At 42.8% G+C, this 27302-nt stretch overlaps 1 protein-coding gene across 1 annotated transcript in view; it reads right to left on the bottom strand.

Moving 5' to 3' along the window:
* dgkg (diacylglycerol kinase, gamma) overlaps window positions 1-27302 on the bottom strand; it is a gene marked incomplete at its 5' end in the record, with an annotated part of 127305 nt that overhangs the window by 52519 nt on the left and 47484 nt on the right. The window contains 5 exons of the mRNA XM_080753174.1: window positions 16732-16892; window positions 19403-19492; window positions 19690-19775; window positions 23517-23591; window positions 26340-26413. Of these exons, the coding sequence (XP_080609300.1) occupies window positions 16732-16892; window positions 19403-19492; window positions 19690-19775; window positions 23517-23591; window positions 26340-26413 (486 nt within the window). The remainder of the gene's footprint in view (window positions 1-16731; window positions 16893-19402; window positions 19493-19689; window positions 19776-23516; window positions 23592-26339; window positions 26414-27302) is intronic.

The raw sequence follows: 27302 nt of genomic DNA on the forward strand, positions 1-27302 counted from the left end.
ACATAACACAGTAAGAAGTATATCGTCACTGTCAGGCAGAAACCTCGTATCTCCAAGTTTAAGATTTGTATGTTGTTGTTTTTTTGTGTGAATTAAAGCCCTACATCATACAAAAGTAGTGAAAATAGCCGAGCTACAAGCACACAACGCCTTGCGATGTGTTTTTAAAATAATAACAAAAAAGGAAGGTTTTAAGACCTTTTTCTTTTCTATTTTGTATCTTGATCTAGTTTTCTTATTTTCTTTTTCCTTCTTTTGAAGTGTATTATGATTGATGTATTATTTTTTTATTTATTCTTCCTTTTTTCTTTTTCAAATTCACGGGGAGGGGGGGGGGAGGGTTTACCGTATGTGTGTGATTGTATTGTACTGTATGTCTTGTCTTTAAACTTGAAAATGTATAAATAAAATTGTAAAAAAAAAAAAAAAAAGTTTTGGACATACAAGGTTTCCACCCGTCAACAACGATATAAACACATGGCTATGCTCTACTAATACCCTACCTGTCACCTGTAAGGTGATAATGGTATAATAGAGCGCACCAGAGCTCATGTATGGAAAGTGTCACTATGTGTTGTATATATTATGTTTTGGGTGCATCAGGAATTTTAACAGACGAGGGGGAGGTTTTTCCTGGAATAAACTGTTAGGAGGGGCGGGGGCCAAAATGTCAAACGGAGACATGATACATGAGACAATACAGTTTGCTGCCACCGCATCTAATGCATGGAGTCACTGTGACTAATGCCTTGATAATTACAGGGCCTGGTGCTTGTCTAAATGACTCTCCTCATTTACTACCTCTTCCCTCATTTGCAGCTAATAGCAAGTTCAGGCGAATTTACTCCTGTAGTTACAGAGCATCAACTGACGGTGGAAAAAGTACACATTTATTTATAGAGTGAGAAAGTAAAAAAGGTTGCCTACAAATCGACTACAATTCTCAGGCTTCTCAGAGAAATTACCAAACAACTACATTTTCCATTATACCGGTACACATGCCTGTGTCACCGGCAGACATAATCAGCACTATCGACTTTTTCCTTTATGCAGGAGAGTAACATACTCAGTTGTCATTTGTTTCATCAACAAACGTTACAAATTCTAAGAAATCTCAGGAATGGTTGGATAGAGTGTGACGTGCTTCAATGCATGGGGGAAGTGAATCACGTGATTTCCTTTTGAAGTTTTCCAATGGTAGTTCTGGCTACCGCCGCAGAATTAATTACACTTTCTCCAAACACTGAATTTATAATTGAATATCATACACGATAGAAAGCCACCTACTTAACAGAATTGCTGGAATGTGAAAAAAGATCTTCAGGACCAAGGGGACGTGGGTTTGACGTCACAACATCCAGTTTTTTTTTCATACATGAAGGAATGATTTAGGTTATAGCCACAAGTGATGGAGTAGTGGTGGCCACCTGTAATAGTTATAGTGCTCAATGTGAATGGCCCATTAGGCTGCTGCTCAACAGTGCCACTTGAAGGTAGGTCACTCAGCGTTATTGCATCTGTTGAAGTTATACTCCAAACATATTTATACATTGTTGTAGGCCTATAGTAGTACAATAATACACACACCAGTGTGTCGTGGCATACCATTCGGTGAGTAGCTGGAGCCTTTTTCCTTCTGTTCTATTGGCGAGCGAAAGGGGGTTGATATCGAAAAATGTACAAATCTCACCTGTCGTTGTTACAAATCAGCAGCTATATTTAGACGCGATGCGGACAGGCAGCTTCTAGCCAATGGTATCTTTGCCCCTGACTGCCTGTTTATGAATCTTCTCTGTTGTGTTATGTGACCCTTTTTGTTATAGCAGATGGGAAAATCAAATGAGAGTGGATGTGGAATGTGCTCCTTTCTCCAATATGTATTTTTTGTTCTTGTTTAGCTTATTTTCATTAATGTTGCAGCTAATCATAAATCTTTTTTAGATTTTCATACTTCAATTGAATCCAGTGGTTTCCTCCGCTTTGGAAACTGGTCGGCAGTAATATAAAGTACACCAATGAGTCATAGTGTTTTTCGTTGTACCGGTACCTTACAGATTCTTCCCAAGGGCTGTAGTAGAGCTAAAAGCAGCCAGCTGTCACCCTCCGCCCTCCATTATGTCTTATTCTGTACATTTAATAGTAAAGGCCCATGCTCAAAACGTCTTGCGTTGCGAGGCGTTGTGAGCATGTAGAACGGCTATTTTCACAATTTATGCCTCTAATATTTGACAATTTTGCCAATGTTTCATTTGTCATTTTAGAGGAATTAAAACGTCCTTAAATTGTCACTTTAGAAATATGCAGACACCATCTATACATTTAAACATTATGTTGGTTTGTTTACTGTTGAGGGAGAAACAATTGTTGCACAATAAGTTAATCATCTGGGGACCCCAAAAATAATTTGGGGACCCCTCTGGGGGTCCCGACCCACAGGTTGAGAACCACTGTTCTAACAGACCACACCAGCAGTGGGCGCTGTGGTCTGGCATCCTGCCACGCTACCAGCCAGTGCAGGTGTTTCATTGCTCACCAGAGAGAAGGGGCGGAAGGTGGAGAAAAGACAGGTGGTCATGCCCAATGACACGCGTCTTCACTTGTCACCCTGCAATCCATCCATTGGAGCTGTTCTCCCGAGGCTGCCCTCTGCATCAATCACCCCTCTGAACCAGAGCTACAGTAGCGTGCTTGGATCCCACAACATCAGCAAATATCAGGTCTTAAAAATAGCGTCTCTATCTGCCTGCCGGGCTCAGTTAGGAATCTGATACGGGAGGTGTAACTACTGGTCAGTAGTGTGTGCTGAACCAGAGAAAACTGTGAGGCCGACTGCGAAAGCCAGCCAGCAAAATTGTAAACATGTGTCCTCCAACAATGATGCATTTTTGTGCGACTTGCCTCGCTCAACAAAGTCAGGTAGTTGCATTTTCCCGAGCACAGCAGCCATCCATTTTGAAGTTATTTTGCTCACAGAAAGACAGAATGGGGTAAAAACACAACGTCTGTTGGCAAAGGTAATAAGTGTAATAATGATACTACTACTATTATTATTATTAGTAATTGTAATAAGGGTAATAATAATAATAATGAGATAAAGAAGCAGAAGTACAGTACACATGCTGTGCTTTACGTAACCACACATTGTTTTGTCCATCTGTGTCCATGTCAGAGCTGTAGATAACAGGTGCTATTATGACTCATAAGACCATATGAACATATGAGAGTGTTGCAGTTGGTACAGGCCTGAGCGGGAACAAACAAGCTGAATCTTGAACACTGTCCGAGTTCTCTTATGCAAGGGACAGAGGGAAGGACAGCCTATGTGTGTGGGTGTGCATGCATGTTGTTTGCAACAAGAACACACTGACTGCTGTGATGCATCTAGTGCGGTAAATAGAGGGAAGGTGCAAGGCTAGCAGCTCGCTGCTGCTGGCTAGCTCTTGTGGTGAACAGGAAAGCGTATCTTCTCTTGCTTGTTCTGTACATAATCTACTTCATCGGGCCTCTTGCCAGGCCCTCACACACCCTAACTGGGTGCCTCTAATAGTGGCCTCCTGGCAAACTTGGCAGGGTAGTAGCTGTGGTCCCCCGAGGTGTGATGTGCAGGCCCACACAGGTGGACATGCCCTGGCGCCGTGGCACTGAAAAGAACACCCCGGTGCAGATTGATTTCCTTCAACTACTTACATCTATCTCTACTTGGCAATCCATATCGCCATGCAGGGTCCAATTTGCTTCTGGTCAGACTGAATCAAATACAGCAGGGGTTTTCAACAGGGGGTCCGGGACCCCTAGGGGGTCCTCAGAGTTACTGCTGGGGGGCCGCCAAATCTTTGTGTGGATAATTCTTTTAAAATTAACAACTTGAAGCCTCGCATCCCAATTCTGAAGAGAACTTTAGACAAAAATAGCAGATTTACAAGCTCTCAACACCTCGCAACGCGAGGCGTTGAGAGCTTGTAGATCGGCTATTTCCGGCAAATAGGTTCGGTTTAAAGGCAAAAAAGTAATAAGTGAGAGGTCAAGTTTAGTAAGTAACGATGATTTTTGTGGTCAAAAATCTGAAGAAAAATGCATTAACTCATACAGGGCCAGATTTCCAAAATATGAATATGAATGTGCGCTTATAACGCCAGGAAATAGCTATTTTGTATCCCCCCAGACCACCTTAACCAGACCACCTTAACGAATGCACGTTCACCATACCATACCACCAGATGACCACTAGAGACCACCATACACCATACACTGACATGGTCCCATGTTAAGCCTGTTTAAATCCACATAACAGGATGAGACGCTGACTTGGTCCTCATTGACTTAACATGGACGGGCCGCCGGTCACCATTTCAGCTCAATACTGTTCAATTCGTGCTTGATCGTCTCAAACCACCATTGGTATGGGCATCGGGACGTATATAGATGCCACACAGAAAGTTTCAGAATCAAAATCCGACCTAGTGAAGCTACGTGAGGGTCGGATGGTTGCATTGAGGCTAACGCTAGCAGAGGCCTGTTGTCAACAGGAAGCCCTGGTTTAAAGGTGACGTCATAATCGTAACCTTTTTTTTCACGGTTTACGTGTGGACATTAGCTGAGGTAAGCTAACCATTTCGCTCCGTCTATAAACACATATTAAAAGCTTAAACAATGCTTTTATATAAAAGTCGCTCCGAGTCGCTCGGCACCAAACGCCATAGTGAACTAGTCGCTCGTAAAGTCGCCCGGCGCTAACTGAGTTAACACTAATCTAACCGACTGATGACAGTGCTGTCAAACAAGTTTATGAATTTATCTATGAAATCGATGAAAATCTGCATCACACATTTATACAATATGTAGAGGGGGTTCCTGCTTCATCTCCCTCTCAGCTAAGGGGTCCTTGGCCTGAAAACGTTGAAGACCCCTGAAATACAGGCATTTCCTTTTGGGATATACAGTCTGATAAGTTTGATATTTATGTTTGATAATGTCACAATTTAATAAAGAAATGTTATGTATGTTAACCACGCATTAACCCTGGCATCCATATTTACTGCAACAAAAAACAACAACAACACACACGCATATAAGGTGTAGGCACATGTGGTGCATATATGTGTGTGTGTGTGTGTGTGTTCTAGAAGGCTGTTCTCCTATCTTTAAGACTGGCCAGGTGTCACTCAGCACGGTCATTCATTACTGTGGTAACCTGGTCCCAACCTGGCAGTCGCTACTTCCTGTCACTGATACTTCCCCTGACCTTCAGCGCGTGCCAGCACTCTCTCTCCCCGCCTGCATGCACGCACGCACACATACCCGCGCTCGTACACACACACACACACACACACACGCGTGCGCACGCGCGCACACACGCGAGCACACGCGCGCGCGCGCGCACACACACACACACACACACACACACACACACACACACACACACACACACACACACACACACACACACACACACACACACACACACACACACACACACACACACACACACACACACACACACACACACACACACACACAGTTCCCCTGTGGCTTAGCCTTGTTCTTGTCTGAGCAAATACCACTGTACGGACAGCCCATCTTTACACCACAGAGAGACACATGAACACGTTTATGCTAGTTCTTTAACAGTATTATCAGGGAGTCACCGTTAACAGCGTTATTATAATAATGACATATAAACAAAGCCATATCGTATATCAATGGATGGAATATTATCGCTTCAACTTGCAAATTACGTTGCGTATTATTAACAGCGAGGAAAGTACCACTGGCCTTAATGCCAGCGCTGATAATGATAATGTCAGCACAGATAATGTCACCAAAGGGAGATGCCAGCTATAAAAGTACAAGACACTGGTATTTAGACGGTATCCAAGTGTGGGCTGAGCGCTGGGCTTAAGCTTCGACACAGCAAAATCCTGGGATGTTTCGCTGTGTACACCTCCTATAAGTAGGCATGTCACAGTTATTACATAAATCCCCTGATTGCAATTATTTGAGCTAATCACCATCATTTTTCTTCAAATAATTGTATAAAAACTGCTGGATGAAATGAACAGAAATGTCATATTTCCAACATTATTTGAATTGTCTACGCTCCTTTAACCACTTTCAATGTGGCGTCCCAATTTTGGGCATTTAAAAAAAAATGTGTTCAAAAAACTTTCTCTTTGGGTCTGGGAACACAATCCGGAGAAAATCCTGTCTAAAGATGTGATTTATTATTGGAGTGGGCGGCGCGATGCGGCCGTTAGCGCGACTACGGCCCGTGTATGGCCGAGTGTTGGCCTGGACCATGGATGGACGTTTAGACCGGGGCTTCGTTGAGGCCTCCGATTAAATAATTTATTTTATTAAATATCCCGAACTAGTTCGGGATAGGCACCCTGGAATACGTCGCGCCGCCGACAGTATATATTGAGGGTTTTTTGGGGGCTCTTTATTTTAAACCATTTTCAATGGAAAAAATCGTCGGACCATCTAGCGTCTCTCGTTGGCTAGCGCTGGACGAGCAAGGACCACCCACGTTGCTCCAAGCAGCTCGGGGTAAGTAAAATAGCAAATAAAATATTGTATTGGATTGAAATAAAGCCGAACTTGTTCGCGATAGGCACTTATAGGGTTAACAAAGCCTAAAAGGCAAATAGAAATTCTAATTTTAATTTTATATGTTCCAATGTTCAATGGCAAAATGCCATCGTCAACTTAAATTTCATGACCTGCTACCCATAAGCAGGCAGAGCACCACAGTGTTGGACACGGGACAGGTCTTAAGGTTTCATCTCTCTAACATGCCAGCGAGATCAGCTTCCCCGGGACTGGCCGAACACATGTACACAAACACCTGAACACATGTTTGTACGTAAAGACATACGCACACACAGATAACGAATGAATACAGACAGACACACACCCACTTGCACACAATAGACATATTATATACTGTACATATTGTATATATTTGGTACATCCACCCATGTACACACATTAAAGGGATCGTCTTCCTTGCAACATGAGGTGGCATTTTAATGGCTGCTGACATGGTGTCATTTTCCCCTCTCTCTGTAATTACTCTCACAGGATTCTTTCCAGACTGAGGGGCAAGAGAAGGCACTTTATGGAGGGATATTTTACCTGAATGTGCAAACAACATGATAGCGTGAAATTAGCGTGAGTGGACTGAAAAGGAAAATCCTAATAACCTCAGAATAATGTAATCATTATCTTGTTTTGCCTGAAATATGTTGGTATTTTCAAATACAGTATGATGCCTAGCCTGCGAGCTAGTTCAGGCAGATACACTTGAGAGGTGACGTGTCAAGCAGGTGCAGGATTGTCGCACTGCGTTATTTTGTGCTTTAACTATTGAAAAATAGCAGATCTACAAGCTCACAGCCGTGCTGCGAGCTTGTAGATCTGCTATTTTTGAAAAACCTTGAAAATCTGTGCAAGTCTTTGAAGGTTTTTTGAAAAACCTATAATTCTATGTCAGTGGTGCTCAAACATTTTCATGCGAAGGACCCCCACAATGATATGTATTTGGCCACGGACCCGCATCTAAAAATATTTAGTTCCAGGGTCCGCCCCCATCTCAAAATTTGAGTCACAAATGTATTAAAAAATACATATATTCAAAGATTTGCACACATTTTCACAACTTTTCAAAAATAGCAGATCTACAAGCTCGCAATGCAGCACTTGGTGCCACGCCATGAGCTTGTAGATCTGCTATTTTTCAATAGTTAAAACATAAAATAATTAAGGCCCCACCCACCTTGGGCCCTAGTAACTCCCACTTGTCCCCCCTAGTGACGCCCCTGAGCAGGTGACCACATTGGCGGTCACCTGATTCATTGCCCTTCCTTGTGCTGTCACCGCTGCCACTGATGACGTATGTGCTTTTGTTTTAAAATGTTCTCAAGCTATATTATTGGTCTCAATCTATTTGTGAGTTATCGGACTGAACTTGTATAATGTTTAATGTTCTTAGTGTTTGATATGATTTGTTCAAATATTGGATCTTTTATTGAATTTAACCCTAATATAGAACATTGTACTAGTTCGGGCATGCACCAAGTCAAACCAGCACCATGCTATCTGCTCCCTATTTCAAGTTGTACATAAGTACCACTTGTCAACCAGTAGTGGTCAGCACTCAGCATATACAACCACAGGATGTAAATTTCTCAATAGAATATCAGGAAGACCAAATACAACCACTGCAGGTGTGTTAGTTCTATTGTATTAACATACTCCATCATAAAGACTGGTAATAAAAAAAATCAGTAAATTAACTAAATAAATCTGATTAGCATTTAGGTTTTCAGGTTGTCAGCATGACATTCAATATAGGTTGTGATCTCAGAGTCATGCTATGTTTGCACAGATTGTTCTAAAGCATCACAGGAGCAAAGTCACGCCATCAAATACAATGTAAATATCATTGCAAAGAAGTCCAGTACGCACACTCAAAGGCAATTCAGGAGACTGCAATATGAAACCGTAGGAGGAAACAAGGATTTGAAACTGAAACCATAGGCAGAGGTCTCATATAACCATCTATCCTCATCTTAGTCTTACGGTTGTGGATGCTGATGTTGCTGTTTGCTGCCTAGCAAAACACAAGCCCACTGGCCTGACCTGATGATGAACAACACACCCCACACATCCTCCTCTGCACAAAGTCAACTAACCGAGATGCATTTCAACAATGTCCATAACATTAATCATTAGTCCAATTCAACGTGCCAAAGAATATAATTATAAACAAAGGTGTTTTTTTAGGTACTCGTCTTTTCTTACGAGCACAATAACAAACAATTGGGTGATTGGTATCCAGATCTTTTCCAAAACGAGATAGTAAATATCGCTAGTAAGACGCCTCAGGGTGACATGTAACGTCACGCCATGTCTTGGCCGTCTGGCCAGTGATGTATATCGGACCAGTTACCCATATATGGAGACTCCGGTACCCATATATGGAGATCCATGTACTGTATATGGAGATATGCTGTGAGACCCCAAACATGCTTACTCAGTTATTTGTTATGTGAAAATCTCATGACGTCTATCAGACGTCTATATGCTGCGTGTGCAGCAGCAAGAACTTGAGGGAGTATGGTGCCTGCCGTCAAATAATTCTGATAACCAGTGTCCAGAACTGCCGATCCAACCAATAAGCCAATGAGCCAACTGATTTGTTTGCGCCTGATGCCACGATGCCACATTGAGGTTAGAACAACACACTCCATTGAGTGCTTTGGTCCTGGTCAGCCACCTGCGCCCCACTATTTTGTCCATAAATAACAATTTAAGCCCTATATGACGAATAGTGGAATGAGATGAACTACAAGCTTACAACATGTCACACCGTGACGCGTTGGGAGGGCAGGAAACGCTAACCCAATATGGTCGTTGACCAGATTTTTGCAACGCTAATCATTACATCACTGCAATGGTGTGAGTCAGTCGTTGGTTTGTTCAGGTGTCATTTACGCCCATATAAGCGGCCATCTGTCACCAGGACTCCTGGAGGCACAGCGATCTGTCGCTTAGTTTAATGGCCATGCCACATTGGAGAGTGGTCACAGTATATGCCCTGACACGCTGAATGCGCACGTTGTCAAATGCACCCGTTGCTTAAAGTTGACTTCAGCCTCTTAGAGCTTGATTATATTTTGGAGCTCCAGCATGTGACGCTTTCAGTGTCTTATTAATGGAACAGTCGCAGTACACAGGCTCAATATGACAATATATATTTGTGCTTAAGGATTGATTTTTGAGTGGTGGTCACACCACTCCTGTAATTCGCTTTCACGATGTTACTGGCCGTGTATGTCTGTCGCCGTGTATGTCTGTCGCCAGCCATACCTCTCCTGACCACACACACAGACCACAAACACACACACACGTTAAAGGAGGGGCGCTATTGAGCAGGCAGACTCAACACCCTCTCTCTCTCTCTCTCTCTCTCTCTCTCTCTCTCTCTCTCTCTCTCTCTCTCTCTCTCTCTCTCTCTCTCACACACACACACACTGTAGACACACACGTAGCAAGGAGGGCGCGCGCGCGCAGACACACACACAGTCACACACACACACACACACACACACACACACACACAAATGTCCGCGACTGGGTGGCTGCAACAGCACGCACAACGTTTTTTCACTCTCTCTGATGATGCACGCAGCGTGCAACTCCTGTGTGTGTGTGTGTGTGTGTGTGTGTGTGTGTGTGTGTGTGTGTGTGTGTGTGGCTGCTCGCGCTAATGTTGCAGCCGGAGACAACTCTGATTGGAAGTGGCGTGCCGCTGAATGGAGCTCCCTGCTTGTGTTCCCACTACTTTACCTCGCATTGGATTTTTATTATTTTTCGGCGCTGTTGTGTGCACTCTGCACTGCAGCTCCGTCCGTCCGTCCGTTCAACACACATCACCCAAGTAAATCCTGGTTTATACTTCTTCATCACGGCGTGTTCTGTGACAAAATGTGGCTGATCTTGTTATTTTCCAGGCGCAGAAACTTGCAGCACAGCGCACGTTAATATTTGTATTATTTAATAATCTAACATAGCCTACTATTTAAATACTTTCACAAGCCACATTGTGGCTTAATATTCACATTAAGGGTAACAAGCAGGCACGCTGCATGCCATGCACTGCACATTAGAACAAGTTTGCTTGTGAGTGTAAATCAGTGGCTTCCTCAAAGAAAAAGAAAGGAGGGGAAAAAGCGTTGGAAACATAAGGTTCGGGCCTCGGCGCGGGTCGGACGCATTTTAATGATTAATGCTCGGACGTCGATTCGGGTCGGACAAAAAACTGTCGGACACGGCCCACACGGGTTCAGAACGGACAGAAAAAATTGGCCCGATCCCAGCTCTAATCTACAAGCTCACAATGCGTCCACCCCGTCCATCATTAGCCGAGTTTCTTAAAGCAGGTCAAAATAATAATAAACAAATAATAGTTGGAAATAGTTGGATTTAAGATCACAATGCGTCCGTCCGGCCGTCCGTCTGTCTCCCGCCACTGTTGAGCAAGAGCAACCTTGCAATCCATGTATTTGACTCTTTTTATTTGACTCTTTTTATTTGACCACCACTCAGTTCACAACAAGGTGTGATTTTTTTGTTCAAGTTGGCTGTTTCACATTGAGCACTGACAGTTTTTTGACACTTTATGTATACTACTGTATATTCTTTGTTCCCTTTCTTTGATGTACTTTTCTCTTTACTGTACTCTGTTCTTTTTTTTCTTTTCATACTTCTCTGTAACTTTGTAAATATCCTTATACTGCTGTTATATCTAGATAGATAGGTATCTATCTATATACACACGTGCAGTGCTGTGTTCTACCTGTCACGCGGGTATACGCAGTATGCTGTGAAGATTTCTTTTTTAAAAAGAGTATGCCCTTGTGAACGTTTCAAAGTAGCGTATCTGATAGGCATTATGCGCTGGCGTATATGTGCTGGCCACACGAATAGCCGTGGATCATAGGTTATAGTATGCCCCCCAAAAAGGTCTAGAATACACCACTGCACATGTGTACACACACACCAGCGCTGCACAGATCTGTATGACAGGCATGCACAACACTGCTGTAAATAATACATTTTCTATTTCCATTATTTGTGCTTGTTCAAAGACAATATTTTATATCTATACGTAAAACAAAACATGTCTAAAAAATAAATATATCTAATATTTCAATTAATAGCTAAAACAACAAGTATTTAGTAAATGATTAGTAGGCCAGCAGTACTGTAGTTGGCTATCCACAGATTCCACACACATCAACAATAACCATGCAGTTATACTGGTGTTTGATTACCTATCTGAAGCAAGTTTCAAGTCTTTGTACGTTTTTCAAAGTGTACTGAAATGAACTGTATCCAGTTGCTTCTTCGAAAATCAAACTAACTCCTGTATGCTTTATTTGGAAATTGGGCACCACTCATTTCAAGTATCATGTTAGTCGTATTCAATGATGGGTCAAACATCAAGACTGCTGTCTTTAAAATGTACAAATCCACAAAGCCCTATAATGTGCACACGATAAATACTCAATGTTGGCACTTGACTTGACCAACATGTTAATATGATAAAAACCAACACTGCATGTTTGTCAAAATAATACTATCCACAGGCTATGTGTGACATGGTGGCACTGCCACACGGACTCACCACAGAGACAACATTGTCCCCTGTATCTACCCCTGTCACCCTCAGCCCTCTAGCCTCCTCCTCTGACACAGAGAAGAGACACACCATTGTTGGGAGAGGGTCAGATGGGTTAGTGAATCCACATTGCACATATGATAAAACAAGACAGCTTTGAGCCTTGCTATTCATTCAGGAAATGCTGCCCCATCAAACCTGCATTGCGTGTGTGTGTGTGTGTGTGTGTGTGTGTGTGTGTGTGTGTGTGTGTGTGTGTGTGTGTGTGTGTGTGTGTGTGTGTATGAATGTGCGTGTGTGTATTCTGTACAGGATGTCCACAACGACCTCTATACAAACAATTTTATGCCATATGCGTTGTTTACAACCACCCACACAAGTGTGTACACAATAAACACACACACACACACACACACACACACACACACAACTAAATCTACAGCAGATCACAGCAGATCTACAAGCTCGCAGCGCGGCACTCGGTGCCGCGCTGTGAGCTTGTATATCTGCTATTTTTCACTGTTTAAAGCATTCAATAATCCTAGGCCTAAATGGGTTAACGATGTCAGTGTGTTTTAGAGTGAGGCTGGTTGGCTGCCACGGTGACAAGTCAGCACAGGGGATGACAAAACTCCAAGGTTAATAGCCTAGCTATCAAGGCTGTACATACTTAGCCTAGCTGGAGCTAGACATCCCAGCCATGTTAAAACAATGTAGGGATACTGCAGTTAGTTAGCTAGATGCATTAGTATCTAGGCTGGCCCCAGGCTAGTACATACTGCCTTACTTACTGCACATTGAGTAACCACACGCAGTTAATTTAAGTCAAAGTTACACATTCTGAGAGTTAACAACTTAAACCCTATACTTTGTTTACTGTATGCCCTTGGGACCTTTACTTAATTGACCAAATTCCAAAAGGCTACACTGAAATTACTATTATACCAAAAATAGAAGATCTACAGGCTCACACAATGCATGGCAGAATGACATTTTGTGAGCTCATACATCTGCTATTCTTGCCGAATGTACACACCCAAGAGGGATGCTATGTGGTTAAATGAACCACTTAATTAAGGATTATGCAGTGTGACAGTGTTTGTTTGCTACATGTGTGCTGATTTATTGACTATTGCAGAAGATGTCCTCCCACCTGTGTTGTGCTTAGCCTTGGACTACATGCTGATTTTTCACAAGTTGGGACTTAGACCGCTATTTATAGAAAGCCGCAGTAAGGCAAAAAATTCAAAAAAAAAAAAAAAAAAAAGGCCCTGAGAAAAAACAGAGTTAGTTTAACTCCTTCTGCCTGTGAGTGCTCACTTCAAGCACAACAATAACACTATAATATAATTATTACACAGCTTGGTTGAATGCTCTGTTCTGATTGGTCAATCACGGCATTCAGCAGAACTGCTATGAAGAACAGACCGTTGCTGGATGTAGACTGAGAATAGGGTTACCAACCGTCCCGTAAAATACGGGATCGTCCCTTTTTTGGAAACTAAAAGACGTGTCCCGTATTGAACTGATACGGGACGCTCTTTATCCCGTATTTGAAGATTGGGGGATAAATATGTATGACGGGATGATTTAATTGAGAAATGACAGCGATTTTGCCTGTCAGTGAGCTTCCACTCTGCTCTCCTCTGAGACAAGTGCTGCATCCCATTGCTGTGAGGGGCGCTGCGCTGTTTGTAAGCAGCTAATTGGCTTATTAACACAGTGTTGCTAAGACACAGTCTCCGCCCCCTACACAATCCCTTCCCATGGGCTGTAGGTTCAGTCCACAACTAGTTGCCTGCGAGAGACGATACAGGAGTGCTTGCGAGGCTGCGAGCGAGCATACGACAGTGCTCGGCTCAGAACATTGTTTAATGTCTTTAAAAAATAAAAAAAAAACCTGTGACAGAAGATTGTGTACAAGCAGAATACACATGAATCCATGATTGGTGATAGACTAAACAACAAGGTGAAAAAGCAGGCAAGCAAGCAGAAAATCAGCCATCATGGGATGGTATTCCTGGGAGCACTACAGTAGTCTTGTCTGCCAACTAAAGCGACCCCAGACAGGATGGTATGTGAAATAACATAAGCATGCGTTGATTTTGTTTTTAAAACCCAATGGTTATTACTGTATGCCAATATGATTAAACTAGTGTTGGGTAACCAGAGAGTGGGCACATAAGAACCAGGTAGACCTAGGCTATATGTTTTGGAAAATATAGAGAAATATAATATAGGACTACACTACATGATTTTAAGGTAATAGGTTAGGTGGCCCAAAGACACCCGAATTAATATTGTGAAAGGAAAAATATGATTTAATATAGGAAAATACCCGTTTTAGACAACTTTATAACCGAAAATACACGATTTTTCGGCGCGCCTTTGGCGCCGCAAGTATCATTAGGAGATGTCCCGTATTTGAAACTCTGGGAGTTGGCAACCCTAACTGAGAACCTGGGTTATCTATCCATGGTGTTTGGTTTTTGTTGTATCCAGGGGCATCAATTGGTTATGGCAGGAGTATGCAGCTGCCATACCCTGGGTCCAGGGGGTAAAATAAAAGTTACTTTAAAATATAAATCCATGAATGTCTCTTTGTCTATCTGTGCTGGTTATTATGTTGTTAAATTACAGTAAAATAACTACAAATGCAACGTTTAACAAAATGGTCACTTTAACAAGGTATTATAATTATATTCTCCCCATCTTGACAGAATGGTATATTATTCCCAGGTGCAATTCATTATTGTTAATTGTGGCACGTTTAACTGCATTTGAACAACCGTTCCAGGCTTCCATATCCAGCCCAAGAGTAGAAACGGGGGAAAAATAGAATGTACTTCTTAAAATAAATGTATCATGCCTGTTGCTAAGGTATGGTAACATGACTGGTGTGTGCAAGACACCAGTCATTTTGCCATACCTTAGCTTTTTCTGAACTGACGCCACTGGTTGTATCCAACAAATCGTGTCGAGTAAACAAACACAATCCAATTGCACGGCTAGAGAGCACACCAACATCTGAGGTAGCAATGCACTGAATGCAGTAATAAAACCTTGATTTATATTTGATCAACACTTCCTTCTAGAGTTTCCCAAGCATCGCCGCTTCGCACTGGACGGACCTCCTTGGCATAATGTAACTATAACTGACTATTATCCTTACCACAAGCAATTAAATCCTTTTTAAATCAATACATTTGTTTTGTTGTGATATTTTGTGTCTTTTGCTATTTTTCTTCATGTAATAAGCAGGATAATGAACAGCGAAGAGGCATTGTTGAGAAATAAACCCGCACATGGTGTTTCAATACCCTGATGTGAGGCAGAATAATGTGTACAAAGGCTTAAATGTAATGCTGTTGTTATTCATTAATTATTTCATGTCTACAATATAAGTTTGGAATTTTGTGTTTGCTGCAAATTTTGCTTAATATTTGCTTAATGTGACTTCTGGGTGATGTAAAGTTCCTGCCCACCACAGTGGAGAATTCGATTCCCCTGTGGTGGCTCCGGCTTGGCTGGTGCTCCAAAGAACACAATTGGTTGTGTTTTGTGTGTAGGATTTTTATTTTTTTTACCTGACCCGCCGGGGCCGAGCCCAAAACATACTGTATGTGTTCATTAACGACCAAACCCGACCCGACACGTTCCATTAATTCTATAGTGGTTGATTCTCCTGACCTGCGATAAGTGATCTCTGTCGTTTCAGTATGTCAGTTGTTTGCCTCCATGTGCAGGACCAGATGGATGGTACAATATGTAAATGTACTGTCATTTGCAGGTCGATGACTTTGAAAACGGAAATTATCCACAATTGACACTGTCTGCAAAGAAAATGTGGATTCCTTGTCAAGAAAATGTCACTTTACTTTTCACATCACTTGCACTGACAGCACATCCACCCCTATTTGCACTGGGGTTTGATCAGAGACCAGCTGTGTCTGAGACAGCTTCATACAGACCATCTAACCATTAAAAAGTATCTCTGAGCCTCATGCCAGCCTCTCCGTCAGGACGCGGCGAGATAAAGGGTTGCTAAGCAACTGGAACCTGGCAGTTTGTTTCTTTCCTCCCATTAAATGGGGGAAACGGTCGGTCATTAACCTGCCCAAGAGGCTAAAAGAAATAAATAAAATACATGCAGGTGCAAATTGTCGAAATACTAAAAGTTAATCCTTGTTGCATGCACAACACGGGGACACTGAGAAAGGGTACAGTGTATACCGTTGTTCCCTATTGAGCTTGGCACATTTCCTGGGGCAAGCTGCCCAGATTACACATGTCACACGTGTCTTCTTATTTTTTCACTCTAAAAAAGCACCTGCAATGTAGTGCACATAATGGGGTGATGTGCACATAATTGCCTCCTGTGAATTGTTTTATTTTTATTTTTGTTTATTTTCTGTTTATTTCGTTGCTGAGTGAGGTCAGCAGACAACGTGACGTGAGTGAGATAAAAAAAAAACCTGGGTGAAATGTGCCAATCTCAACAGGAAACAACAGGTATGTGGGTTAGTTTTCTGCAGCCGTATCCTTACCACTCCTATGGAGAAGTAGTTGTTGACAATGCTGTAGGGCACCGGGTCTCCCTTCTCCTCCTTATCCTCAGGGATGATGTCTATGTTCCAGCGGTCCAACACCACGTCTGTGCTGTTCTCCATGTCCCGTAGGACCTTCAGCAGGCTGCCACCCTCATAACCTACAGTGGACAGACAAGACAGCACGACCACCAACCAGTTAAACTATGATACAATACAGAAAGAATACAACTTTATTAACACCCCGGGCTCAATACAAGGTAATACAGTAATTCAACACAACGTCCAAAGACAAGACAAAGGCAAGAGGACATAGGTAAAAACCAATAAAACATAACGTGCAGGTGGCGAAGAGGCACAGAAGTAGTGCCACACCCCTGATTCATGACAGCCTATTATGGAATACCCAACTCAAAGCATTTGAGCATTTGAGCAGCAGAACTTTTTAAGAGGTGACTGAAAACCTATCTCTTCAATTTAGCCTTTGCGATAGTAAAGTGATCTGTGAGTGAGCCACACTAGCTTGTCATGCTGTGAAGAGCACCACATACCACATAGTTCACAAGTTATTGAGGATAAATGCACTGAGTTGGATTTCTATCAAGGACTGCACTGTAAATACTGTTGCTCATTCATTCACCCACTCCTGCTGAGCAAGTAGGCAGCTGTAGAATGGTAAATAAGCTGCTACTACTTCTACTACTTATGGTAGCTTCCTTTGCGAAGCCTACAGTGATTACTCTGCCCTTTACTCTGCACGGCAACTTGGTCACTGCTGCTGCCCAGCAGAGACTCCCAATCTGTGTGGAATGAACTTTCCTCTTCCTTCAGGACTACAACACCACCTTCCACTGCAGTCTGAACAGTCTCTCATGCATTTCAAGACTAATATCCCTTCAATCTTTGCCAGGTTCGATTCATTCATCCTCCACCCTACCTGCCTTTAAAGGACAACTTTAGTTTTTTACAATCTAATATTTTAGATTGTAATTAAAGAATATAAAAGATGAGTGTTCAAATTATTTAATTTACTTCTTTCTATTGTTTTAGAGATCCTTATTTCAGTGGTTGGGGGCATGCGTACAAGTGGCTAAATATGTCATTTTACACAGAATAAGCCCATTCCCAAGATACAACACAACCTTTCATGGTTGGATGTGACTTTTGGGGGCTAGAAGTGTTACTGTAAATAGCAATAAAGAAACTGCTGGCTTACTGTGTCTAAAAAGACATATTTAGCCACTTGCACGCATGCCCCCATGCGTACGCATGCCCCACATTTTAGCATGGTAAATGAGATAAAACAATAGAACGAAGCAAATGAAAACATTTTAACACTCACTTTTTCTTTTCTCTAATTACAATCTAAAATATGAACCCTTGTTGTAAAAAAACAAAGTTGTCCTTTAACCCCTTGAACCATAGTGTCCCTATCGCGTGTATCAAAACACAGTCTAGGTTGAGATAAGACCCGCCCGTGGAAGCTTGTATATTGGCTGAACCGGAGGTAGGGAGCGCTCTGTTGTGTTCACTTGGACCACGCGGAGGTGCAGAAAGTCAGGGGGGGACGAAGATTTACTATTCTGGCCCCCTGGTTTACAACTTCTAACCTTCGCAACAATCGACATGGCGACTTGCTCGCTACCGCTCGCTCGGCGGTGTCTCACGTGGATCAAGGTCGCCTGAGACGGCGAGCCTCCATCATCTCCACCGAAAAGAAGCGCTCCTTTTTCTTAACCAAGACGGTGCTTTGATACACACATCCATATCCTGAGGAAGTCAGCAAAAAACATTTTTGAGCGGTGCTCCTGGAAGGAGCTAAGCTCCAACATCTGGCTATGTCCGGTTCCCCAAAAATGTCCGGTCCCCCAAAAGATTTGAAGCATGGCCTACATCTGGCCTAGATATGGCCTACATCTTTGCACAAATGGCTCAACATTTGTTTGTAAGTTATTCATGATACATTTGTCTATCCTCATAATTAATTCTGGATTATATGGAAAAATAAAAAATAAAAGAAATCTCTCCACTTTCTCTCGTAACATACTACTGTATCCTAACTAATACAAAGAAAACTGGCTGCAGCGGTGCATTCAACGACCGACCACTGGATGCAGTCCAATTGGCTAGGACTGATCACGTGGCACACGTGCCGACGTCCTCACGTCACACCAGCGCCATACGTGCAGACGTAAAGTCAACACAAGGCTAACAGTTAGCTAAACAAATGATGTACTCACGTTTGCATAGTCAATAGCACTACTGTCCACATTCCAGTACATTCCATGATTTAGGCACAAGTCCCGATCACATTTACATAATCTTCATGTATGTACATCCCATTACAGCAACGTAACGTTAGTCTTTTTAATTTGCGGAGTTCTTAACCGGAAGTGCGTCCGGCTGTCAAATATGTCCGACCGGAAACGTGCTGCGGCACAATAGTTCCGCCACAATAGTTCCCCCCCCAAAACATTTTTTTTTCAAAAAAACTTTTTTTTTCAAAAAACTTTTTTTTTTTCAAAAAAAATTTTTTTTTCAAAAAACTTTTTTTTTTTTTTTTTTAAAGGAGCTTTTCACGTTAACAACGAGGCGAGGGGGCGTAGATGTGAGCGGCGCATAGCGCCGCGAACCTCTAGTATGCATACACACAGATCCATGGGGGTCTCACCTCCTCCCCAGCGTAGGCATCGCGCCAGGTCGTTCCCTGTGCCCAGAGGGAGGATGGCCACTGGAGGATCCCTGGAGAAGTTGGCTTTATCTGTATACAGAGCCATTACAAACAGTTATCTGGAAGTTAGTAGGACACAGTGCTGACAGGTGCAATGTTTTGGGGATTAGGCCCAACAAGACAAAATGAACTGTCTATCAATAAAGGTTATGTTAATATAAAATATAAAGGCTATGAGCTGGCCCTCTTAGGTAATGTACAGGATGCGTCTATAGGATATACTGTACCTATGCAGTCAAGGATCCAGCCAACAGTGCCATCACCTCCGCATGCAAGCACCCGGAAATCGGGAACGTCGTGGAAAAAGTTGAGCCTGGGGGGAAATTGGGAATGGAAATGCATCCAGTGTTTTATTCAGCCAATCTCAAAATGTGCAATGCTTAAATATAATACATCCTTTAATCATATTTCCTTTCATTGTGGGATTTTGAAAGATAAGTGGACAAATCAAATTGAGAGAAAAAGAGACGATGTGTTTTTTATCCTGTGTGTCTCCTCTCCAGCTGTGTTCACTCCACTCCCAGCCCTAAAACCCAGGAGGTGGCTTTGAGCGTGTCCCCTTCAAAGGGACCTTTAGTGTGAGCCTGAACAAAAGTGTCGACAGCAACTTTCATCTCACTCCTTCATGAGACAGCTGCAGACAGCACACGGCTACCTCTGTCCCTCTCCCTCGGTCACAGCACCTGGCTGGCCCTGGACCAAAACAGCCCCAATATCTCACCCATGTCTAGTTATGAATATACTGCACTGTGCACTGCAGGCCGGTACACAAAAGCCTCAATCTAATATAACTGCTAATTTGATTTCCCTTCGCCCTCCTAAACTGATATAACGGTCCACTTCTTTCCCTACTGTTGTTGTCCAGTCCTCTGTAAGTACAAAGTACAATCTGGAGTGTACACTCTTTAAATGAACACTCTGGATTTTATTATGTACGACTTCTGGACCAGGTCCTGTTTGCCCTGTGGGGTAGACTGTGTATTATTGGGGCGATGAGGCAGACAGCTCCCTCTTCTGGCCAATTAGAGGGACTACACAGAAGACCAACAGCTGGGATTTTGTGAAGCGCCTTCATGCCATGATGCTCCTGGTGACATTTCCTCAGCAAAGAGCAGCATATCACGTCCAAAACTAAATGCGAGGGTGCCAATAGGAGCATGGAAACCAGAAGAATCTGTCAATCAGGGCCCAGTATGCAAATATGGGGTGGGTTTATCACCAGAAGCATTTTTTTAATTCGCCCTTTGGGAATGCAGGCTCCACACAGAGATTCCAGACTAATATCTATGCAGTGGTATTAGTCTGGCCATGCCAGGCTATGGCAATAGGACATATTGATATATTTGGACCTTAGGCAGCCACATAAAGGCAGTCAGTCTGTGGCTATATGTTTTAATCATGGATCGCATACACCGGACACCAACAAACAAACAAAGGGACCAATGAGGGACTAATCAAATCAGTACGGGGTAAGCTGCCTGGCACCTCAAAGTCTGTTGAGACTGTTGCTAGGGAGCCCATGGAGACAGAGGTACATTAACCCTCTGAGCATCAAGAGAACTCAATACAGCCTACTGTACAGTAAACCTAATATAGGCTCTGTAGTACGACTGTGTGTCACGGCCCGAAAATAGACGATATATAAGCTCGTAATGCGACGCAGGTGTGACGCGTTGTGTTTATAGATGAACTCCGAGATTTTCAAATATAAATCGGGCTTAAGCAGTGTGTCTCCCTTTGTCCATATATTTTCCTTCATGTGTGTGTGTGTGTGTGTGTGTGTGCGTGCGTGCTTGCGTGTGCGTGTGTGTGTGTGTGTGTGTGTGTGTGTGTAAGAGAGAGAGAGAGAGAGAGAGAGAGAGAGAGAGAGAGAGCGTGCGTGCGTGCGTGCGTGCGTGCGTGCGTGCGTGTGTGCGTGCGCGCACACACGCGTGTATCAGTGGTGTAAAGTAACTAAGCACATTTACAGTGCCACGGCCCGCTAAGACGCTCACAGACGTCGTACCTGGTTACCATGGTAACCGATAGTCCCCGCGCTGTGGCTTCCGCTAGTGAGTGAAAAAACTCAATTTCCCATGATGCCTTGTGAAAGCCGTCTTGGCTGACTTCCGCTTCCTCATTCACTTCCATTCTATCTGGCTGCAGTAAAATGGCCTTTTCTCCGCTTGTTTTCCCGCATTGCTCGTTTGGTCAAAACTGACCCATTTTCTATGGACCATATCTGACTCATGGATCGCTGCACTTGTATTTTTTCTTCTCCGCGTGAAAGAAGACACATGGGGCGACCGTGAATGGGAGTGGCCGCACGCACAATGGGGACGCGCAGCGTGCACGGAGCGATCAAAAATCAGGTAAATAACATAGGATTTGATTATGGCAGTTAACCGCCATTATTTAGGGGAAACATCTGGCATCCTGAGTGTTAAGTAACATTTTGAGGTGTATACTTTACTTGAGTATTTCCAATTTCAAATATTTTCACTTCCACTCCACTACATCTCAGACCCAAATATTGTACTTTTACTCCACTACATTTATTTGAAAACTTTAGTTACTAGTTACATCAGCCCTATATACAGTACATTTCAGACATTTTTAAATGGGACATTCTGCATAATGAGTACCTTTACTTTTGATATTTTAAGTATATGTTGATACTTTTGCACTTTTACTCAATTACATTTTGAATACCAGACTTTTACTTGTGACAGAGCATTTCTACATTGCAGTACTAATACTTTTACTTAAGTAAAACATTTGAGAACTTTTTCCATCACTTTTTCCAATGGCTGTCCGCATCTGCATAATGACAAGGCTGTGCTTGTGTGTGTGTGTGTGTGTGTGTGTGTGTGTGTGTGTGTGTGTGTGTGTGTGTGTGTCTATTTCTCTCTTGCCCTCATCCTATTAGTACTATCTCTGTGGACTAATTAGACAACTTGACTGCGGCCCGACAATAATGACATTACATCACTACAGTTCATCCAACCCCCGCTGTTTCTCTGTGCATTATCCACTGCATTTCCACTCAAGACCTGACTACGTCACTGGGCCTGAGAGAGAGAGAGAGAGAGAGAGAGAGAGAGAGAGAGAGAGAGAGAGAGAGAGAGAGAGAGGGAGAGAAAGAGAGAGAGAGGTAGGGACTGGGAAAGGGAGAGTGCTTGGAACCGTTCTGGTTCCAAGGGCGGAGTGCTTGTTCTCAGTGATAACGACAGAGGCGTGTCGTCTCAGGCGACCATGAGCCACGTGATACACCGCCGAGCGAGCGGTAGCGAGCGAGTCGCCGCGTTGAGCGTTGCGACGGTCGCATGAGCCGACTCAGCGCCGTTACCGAGTTATGTGAGAGGGAGAGGGAGAGGGAGTGAGAGAGAGAGAGGGAGTGAGAGGGGGAGGGAGAGAGGGAGAGAGAGGGAGTGAGAGAGAGTGAGAGAGAGAGAGCTGAGTGAGTCATGATTGTCAAAAGAGAGACAGGAAAGGGACAGAGAGGCAGAGGCGGGGGGAGGGGGGTATAGAAAAAGAGATTGGCGTGGCAGAGAGAATAGAGGTCAGCCACTTTAAGGTGAATCATTCAAGACTCTCTTATGCTGTCTAGTGCATTTTTTATGAATGGGCTTCCATTGCACAATAACATTCCGCTCAAGGTACATGCATCTAACGCTCGTATGTATGTACTGAATGTGTGCGTCAACTGTTTACGTGTACTGTATGCAAGTCCTCTTCTGAAATGGATGAAATATTTATTAACCTTTTCCATTAATTATGTTTTTTGAGAATGTTTATGCTTTGTTTGTTTGTTTTGCCAAATAAAAGTGTAACCCTATGCATTTTAAAAATGATCAAGTTGCTTTCAAGTTGCTCCAGCTCTCCATCTTTCTGAAGGTGTCCGCCAGTTTGGTTCATCAGAAATGATGTAGGCATAAGAAAAGGCACTCCTAAGTCTTAGGCCCTAAGGTATAAAGGTATGTGCTCAGGCAAGTGTCTGAGTGCAATGCTCGACCTACAGAGTTACAAAGGTGTGACCAAAAGGTTAACAGTATACAGTATGTGTCACACTTACCCGACCATGGGCCCTCCTCGGTCCAAGCTGTACACCTGCCTGGGGTTGAGCAGGTACTGAAACTTCCTTAGTACCCTGAGAGGAAGAGTGACAAGAGAACGAAAGAAGAAAAAGAGAAAGCAAATAATAAAGTTCATTACACTTTATTTATACATCATGTGTCCTAATAAAAGGATGTGTGTAAAGCTCAGCCAATGACTGCAGATGGAAGTAACTTGACAACATAAATCTAGTCCCAACATGTTTTCATGTGGGGACTGTGGATGAAAATTTGCATCTTTGCTAAATCCAGTGTATTTACATTGCATTTATGTAATGTCCATTAATATGCATTGTCCCATCTAAATAAACAAATAAAGTAAAATAACATCACAAGAAGCTCTGAACCACTTTGACAGGTCTATCTTCGAAAGTAAAATGCCACTAAACCCTAAGTGCAAAGTCCAGTCAATATCATTCACTAACATCCCCCTTGTGCCAAGGGGGAGCGTTTCGCTGTTACTACGTGTCATCTTTTCGACACCCAAACCCAACCCTTACCCTTGCCTTAACCTCCGTGTGTGTGTGTGTGTGGGGGGGGGGGGGGGGGTCACTAACCCTCCCGACGCTCCTTTGTCGAAATGACGGTCGTTCGAAAGAGCGAGATTTCCCCGTGTCAAGGCCTGTCAAGTCTTTCTTTTGTGACTTCTCGTACTTTTTAATTGTGGCTATACCGTTGTAGCTACTTCAGATTGTAGGACTATTTATTCCCATATGGGTACCATCAATGAAATTGTGTGAAAAATAAATAATAATAACAATAATCAAATAAAGAAATCTTGAGAAAATCTTAGCTGATGATGTTTTCGGCAGTCGTATATGTGCAGTAACAGAAATAGAGTTTCTGAGTTCTTTGCAAGCGTGGCAAAAACACACAGCATTCTTTCTCTCATTTTCTCTCGCAAGCTGCCAGTATCCAGCAGGCTTCACTTTGACACAGCAGTTTCCTATAACTTTTGCAAGTGGGAGTTACATAAAATGCCCAGTGAATCCTTCACAATCCTGCTGCATGCAAATCTGGTACAGGTGACCACTTTTCAGTCTAAGGTCACAAGAACGAATGTGTCAAACACACTCATTCAATAAGGAATACTTTGGTTGACACACAAAAACTCAGGGATTGTTGGGTTGGGGTCATACCACAGTAGTTAAAGACTTTTGCAGCTTTTAGTAAGTGAAAAATCACACTCGTGTTAACTGAGCGGTAGAGGCTGCGTGTGTGTGCGTGCGTGTGTCTATGTGTGTGTGTGAATGTGAGTGTGCCTGGCCTGAACAACAGCGCCCCTCCCTTAAAAAGTGTGGTCAGAAAAGGTATTGCAGGCTACATACAGACTCAGGCTACATACAGACAGACAGACAGACACGCATACCCACACACACGGCCACGTATAGGAGACAGTGTGACCACCGCTCAAAAATCAGCTAAGACCTATTAAGTTGAGCAAACTGTATAAACAGGTACTCTTCTAAATGCTGATTGGAAGTACACAAAAATAGCACTGAAAGGGCCTTTTGTGTAAGGAGTGTCTATTAATGGAAATGTGTTTGTGCGAGAAGTATCTATTAATAGAGAATAATTTCCTTTCTACTGGTATTTAAGTGTGTGTTGCTATGGTAATGTGTCTTTGTTGCGTGGTGGAGCACTGGGGAACACTTTCATTTGGAGATAAAATAGCTCCTTTTCGACTGCAGCTTTAGCACCACACCACACCACACTATACCGCACCACACCGCACCACATAAAAAAATATCTACATTTTCCATTACACAAAAGTACCCCTATCGGTTAGAAACAAATTGACCCTTTTAACTGTGATTATGATACAATATAAATTTGTATTACAACTATCCTAAATTATAATACACTATAATGGATTAGAACTGTGATTATAATACAATATAAAGTATGAATGCATTACTATGATAATTATAATACACTATAATAGATTATAATAGTACAATAGAATCTATTATCATGTATTACAACTATATCCTGGTGGTCTAAATGAAAAGTCAGTGAGTGATCAGTCATTATGAAGTGTTTGGCCCTGTTTGGCCTAGCTCAGACCTACTCTAGATTGGATACTTTTTAGTACCACGTTTAGTACCACTTTCACACAACTCTACCCAGGTCCTTGTAGTAGAAAACCTGTCACAAGTGGGCGGTGTGGTGTGGAGTGGTGTGGTGTTGGGCCAGTGGAAAACTACTTCAAAGAATGATGTTCAGATGCTGCAGTGTCCAACAAGGACCCGCTGTTAAAACGTCTCTTTCTTCCTTTCTCTATTTACAACTGTCTTTCTCATTCCTCTTCCCATATAATTCAGCTTTTTTGAGTATTTTTCAGCTTCATGTCATGTGTTGCCCTTAGTGTCGTTTCTCAATAAAGCATGAGTATTATGAATCTGAAAAAGAATCCAGAGGATCCATACTGTGCTTCACTGTGTGTAACATATAGTTGTCTTCCACACAATGTGCCATAAATAGAGAAACATCTTACATTACAATGCACCATGTACAGTATGTTGTATGCCTTTATCAATAATCTCGTTTCCCAGTGCCAAAATGGCAAAAATCAAGCTGACTCCCATATCAATTACAAAGGTTCCTTAGCCATTTGCACCCTATACTTAGTTGAAAGGATTCCCAAGTGCTCTATACTATGCCCCTCCTGTTTTTGCTCCACACTAATTATCTTTGCAGAGCTTGTAGGTCTACTATCATTGCCAAATGTTCCCCCCAGAATAGGGATGCTTGGGTTCAAGGATAGATTAGAGGCAACTCACCGCTCCCCTTGTCTCCCACCACTCTTGGGGTTGACCAGGACTAGGAGAGGATGCGTACCTGGAAGAGGGGTGATCTGGATGGAGAGTGAGAGACAGAGAGAGAGAGTGAGAGACAGAGAGAGAGAGCAAGAGAGAGAGAGAGAGAGAGATACCCTCCGGCTCCATCAGGTTTCTCTAAGCCAGTGGTTCTCAACCTTTTCAGGCCGCAACCCCCCAAAATAATCATATTTTAACAGGGGACCCCCCACCCCACCCTGACGAGCACTAAGAGTTGAGGCATTACATTTTGTATAACACTAGAAGTTTGCGGCCCTTCGGGGCGCAAAAGTCTAGAGTTCAGTTTTTGGAAAAAAAAAAGTTTTTGGAAAAAAAAAATGTTTTGAAAAAAAAAAAAGTTTTTTGAAAAAAAAAAAGTTTTGTGAAAGGTATTGGTGATGCGATGACGTGGTGTATACGGACGCTCAGCTCCCCGGGCCCTTCCCCATCTTTCTTTCTCTCTCTCTCTCTCCTCCGCTCAGCTCCCCTCCCCCCCCTCCCCCCTCCTCTGTAACTTGATACTCTGGTGACCAGTTTATGAGCACTGTCAAGATACTCCTTCAGGACTGGCTGCTCTGCGTGAGGCGAAAGGCGAAACTTTGTTAAATTGAAATAAATGCGGTTCAAAGAGTGGCATGTTTAAAATGTGGACAGTGCAAAATTTTCACGCTTGTTTGACGTGGTGGCTATGTTTGTGAGAGGTGTTGTGAGAGAATGGAGCTAAACATTCTGTTTGAGAATTGCCACCACTTTGTGTTTGCTGAATTGTATGTATTAGATGGATCTATTGTGAAAATAGAATCTACATGCTCACAAAAACGCGAGGCGTTGTGAGCATGTAGATCGGCTATTTTCACAATTTCAGCCTCTAATATAATTTGACAATTTGACCGATGTATAATTTGTCATTTTAGATGTACTGTATTA

This window comes from Nannobrachium achirus (genome assembly GCF_963921795.1).
Source record: "Nannobrachium achirus genome assembly, chromosome: 22".
NCBI lineage: Eukaryota > Metazoa > Chordata > Actinopteri > Myctophiformes > Myctophidae > Nannobrachium > Nannobrachium achirus.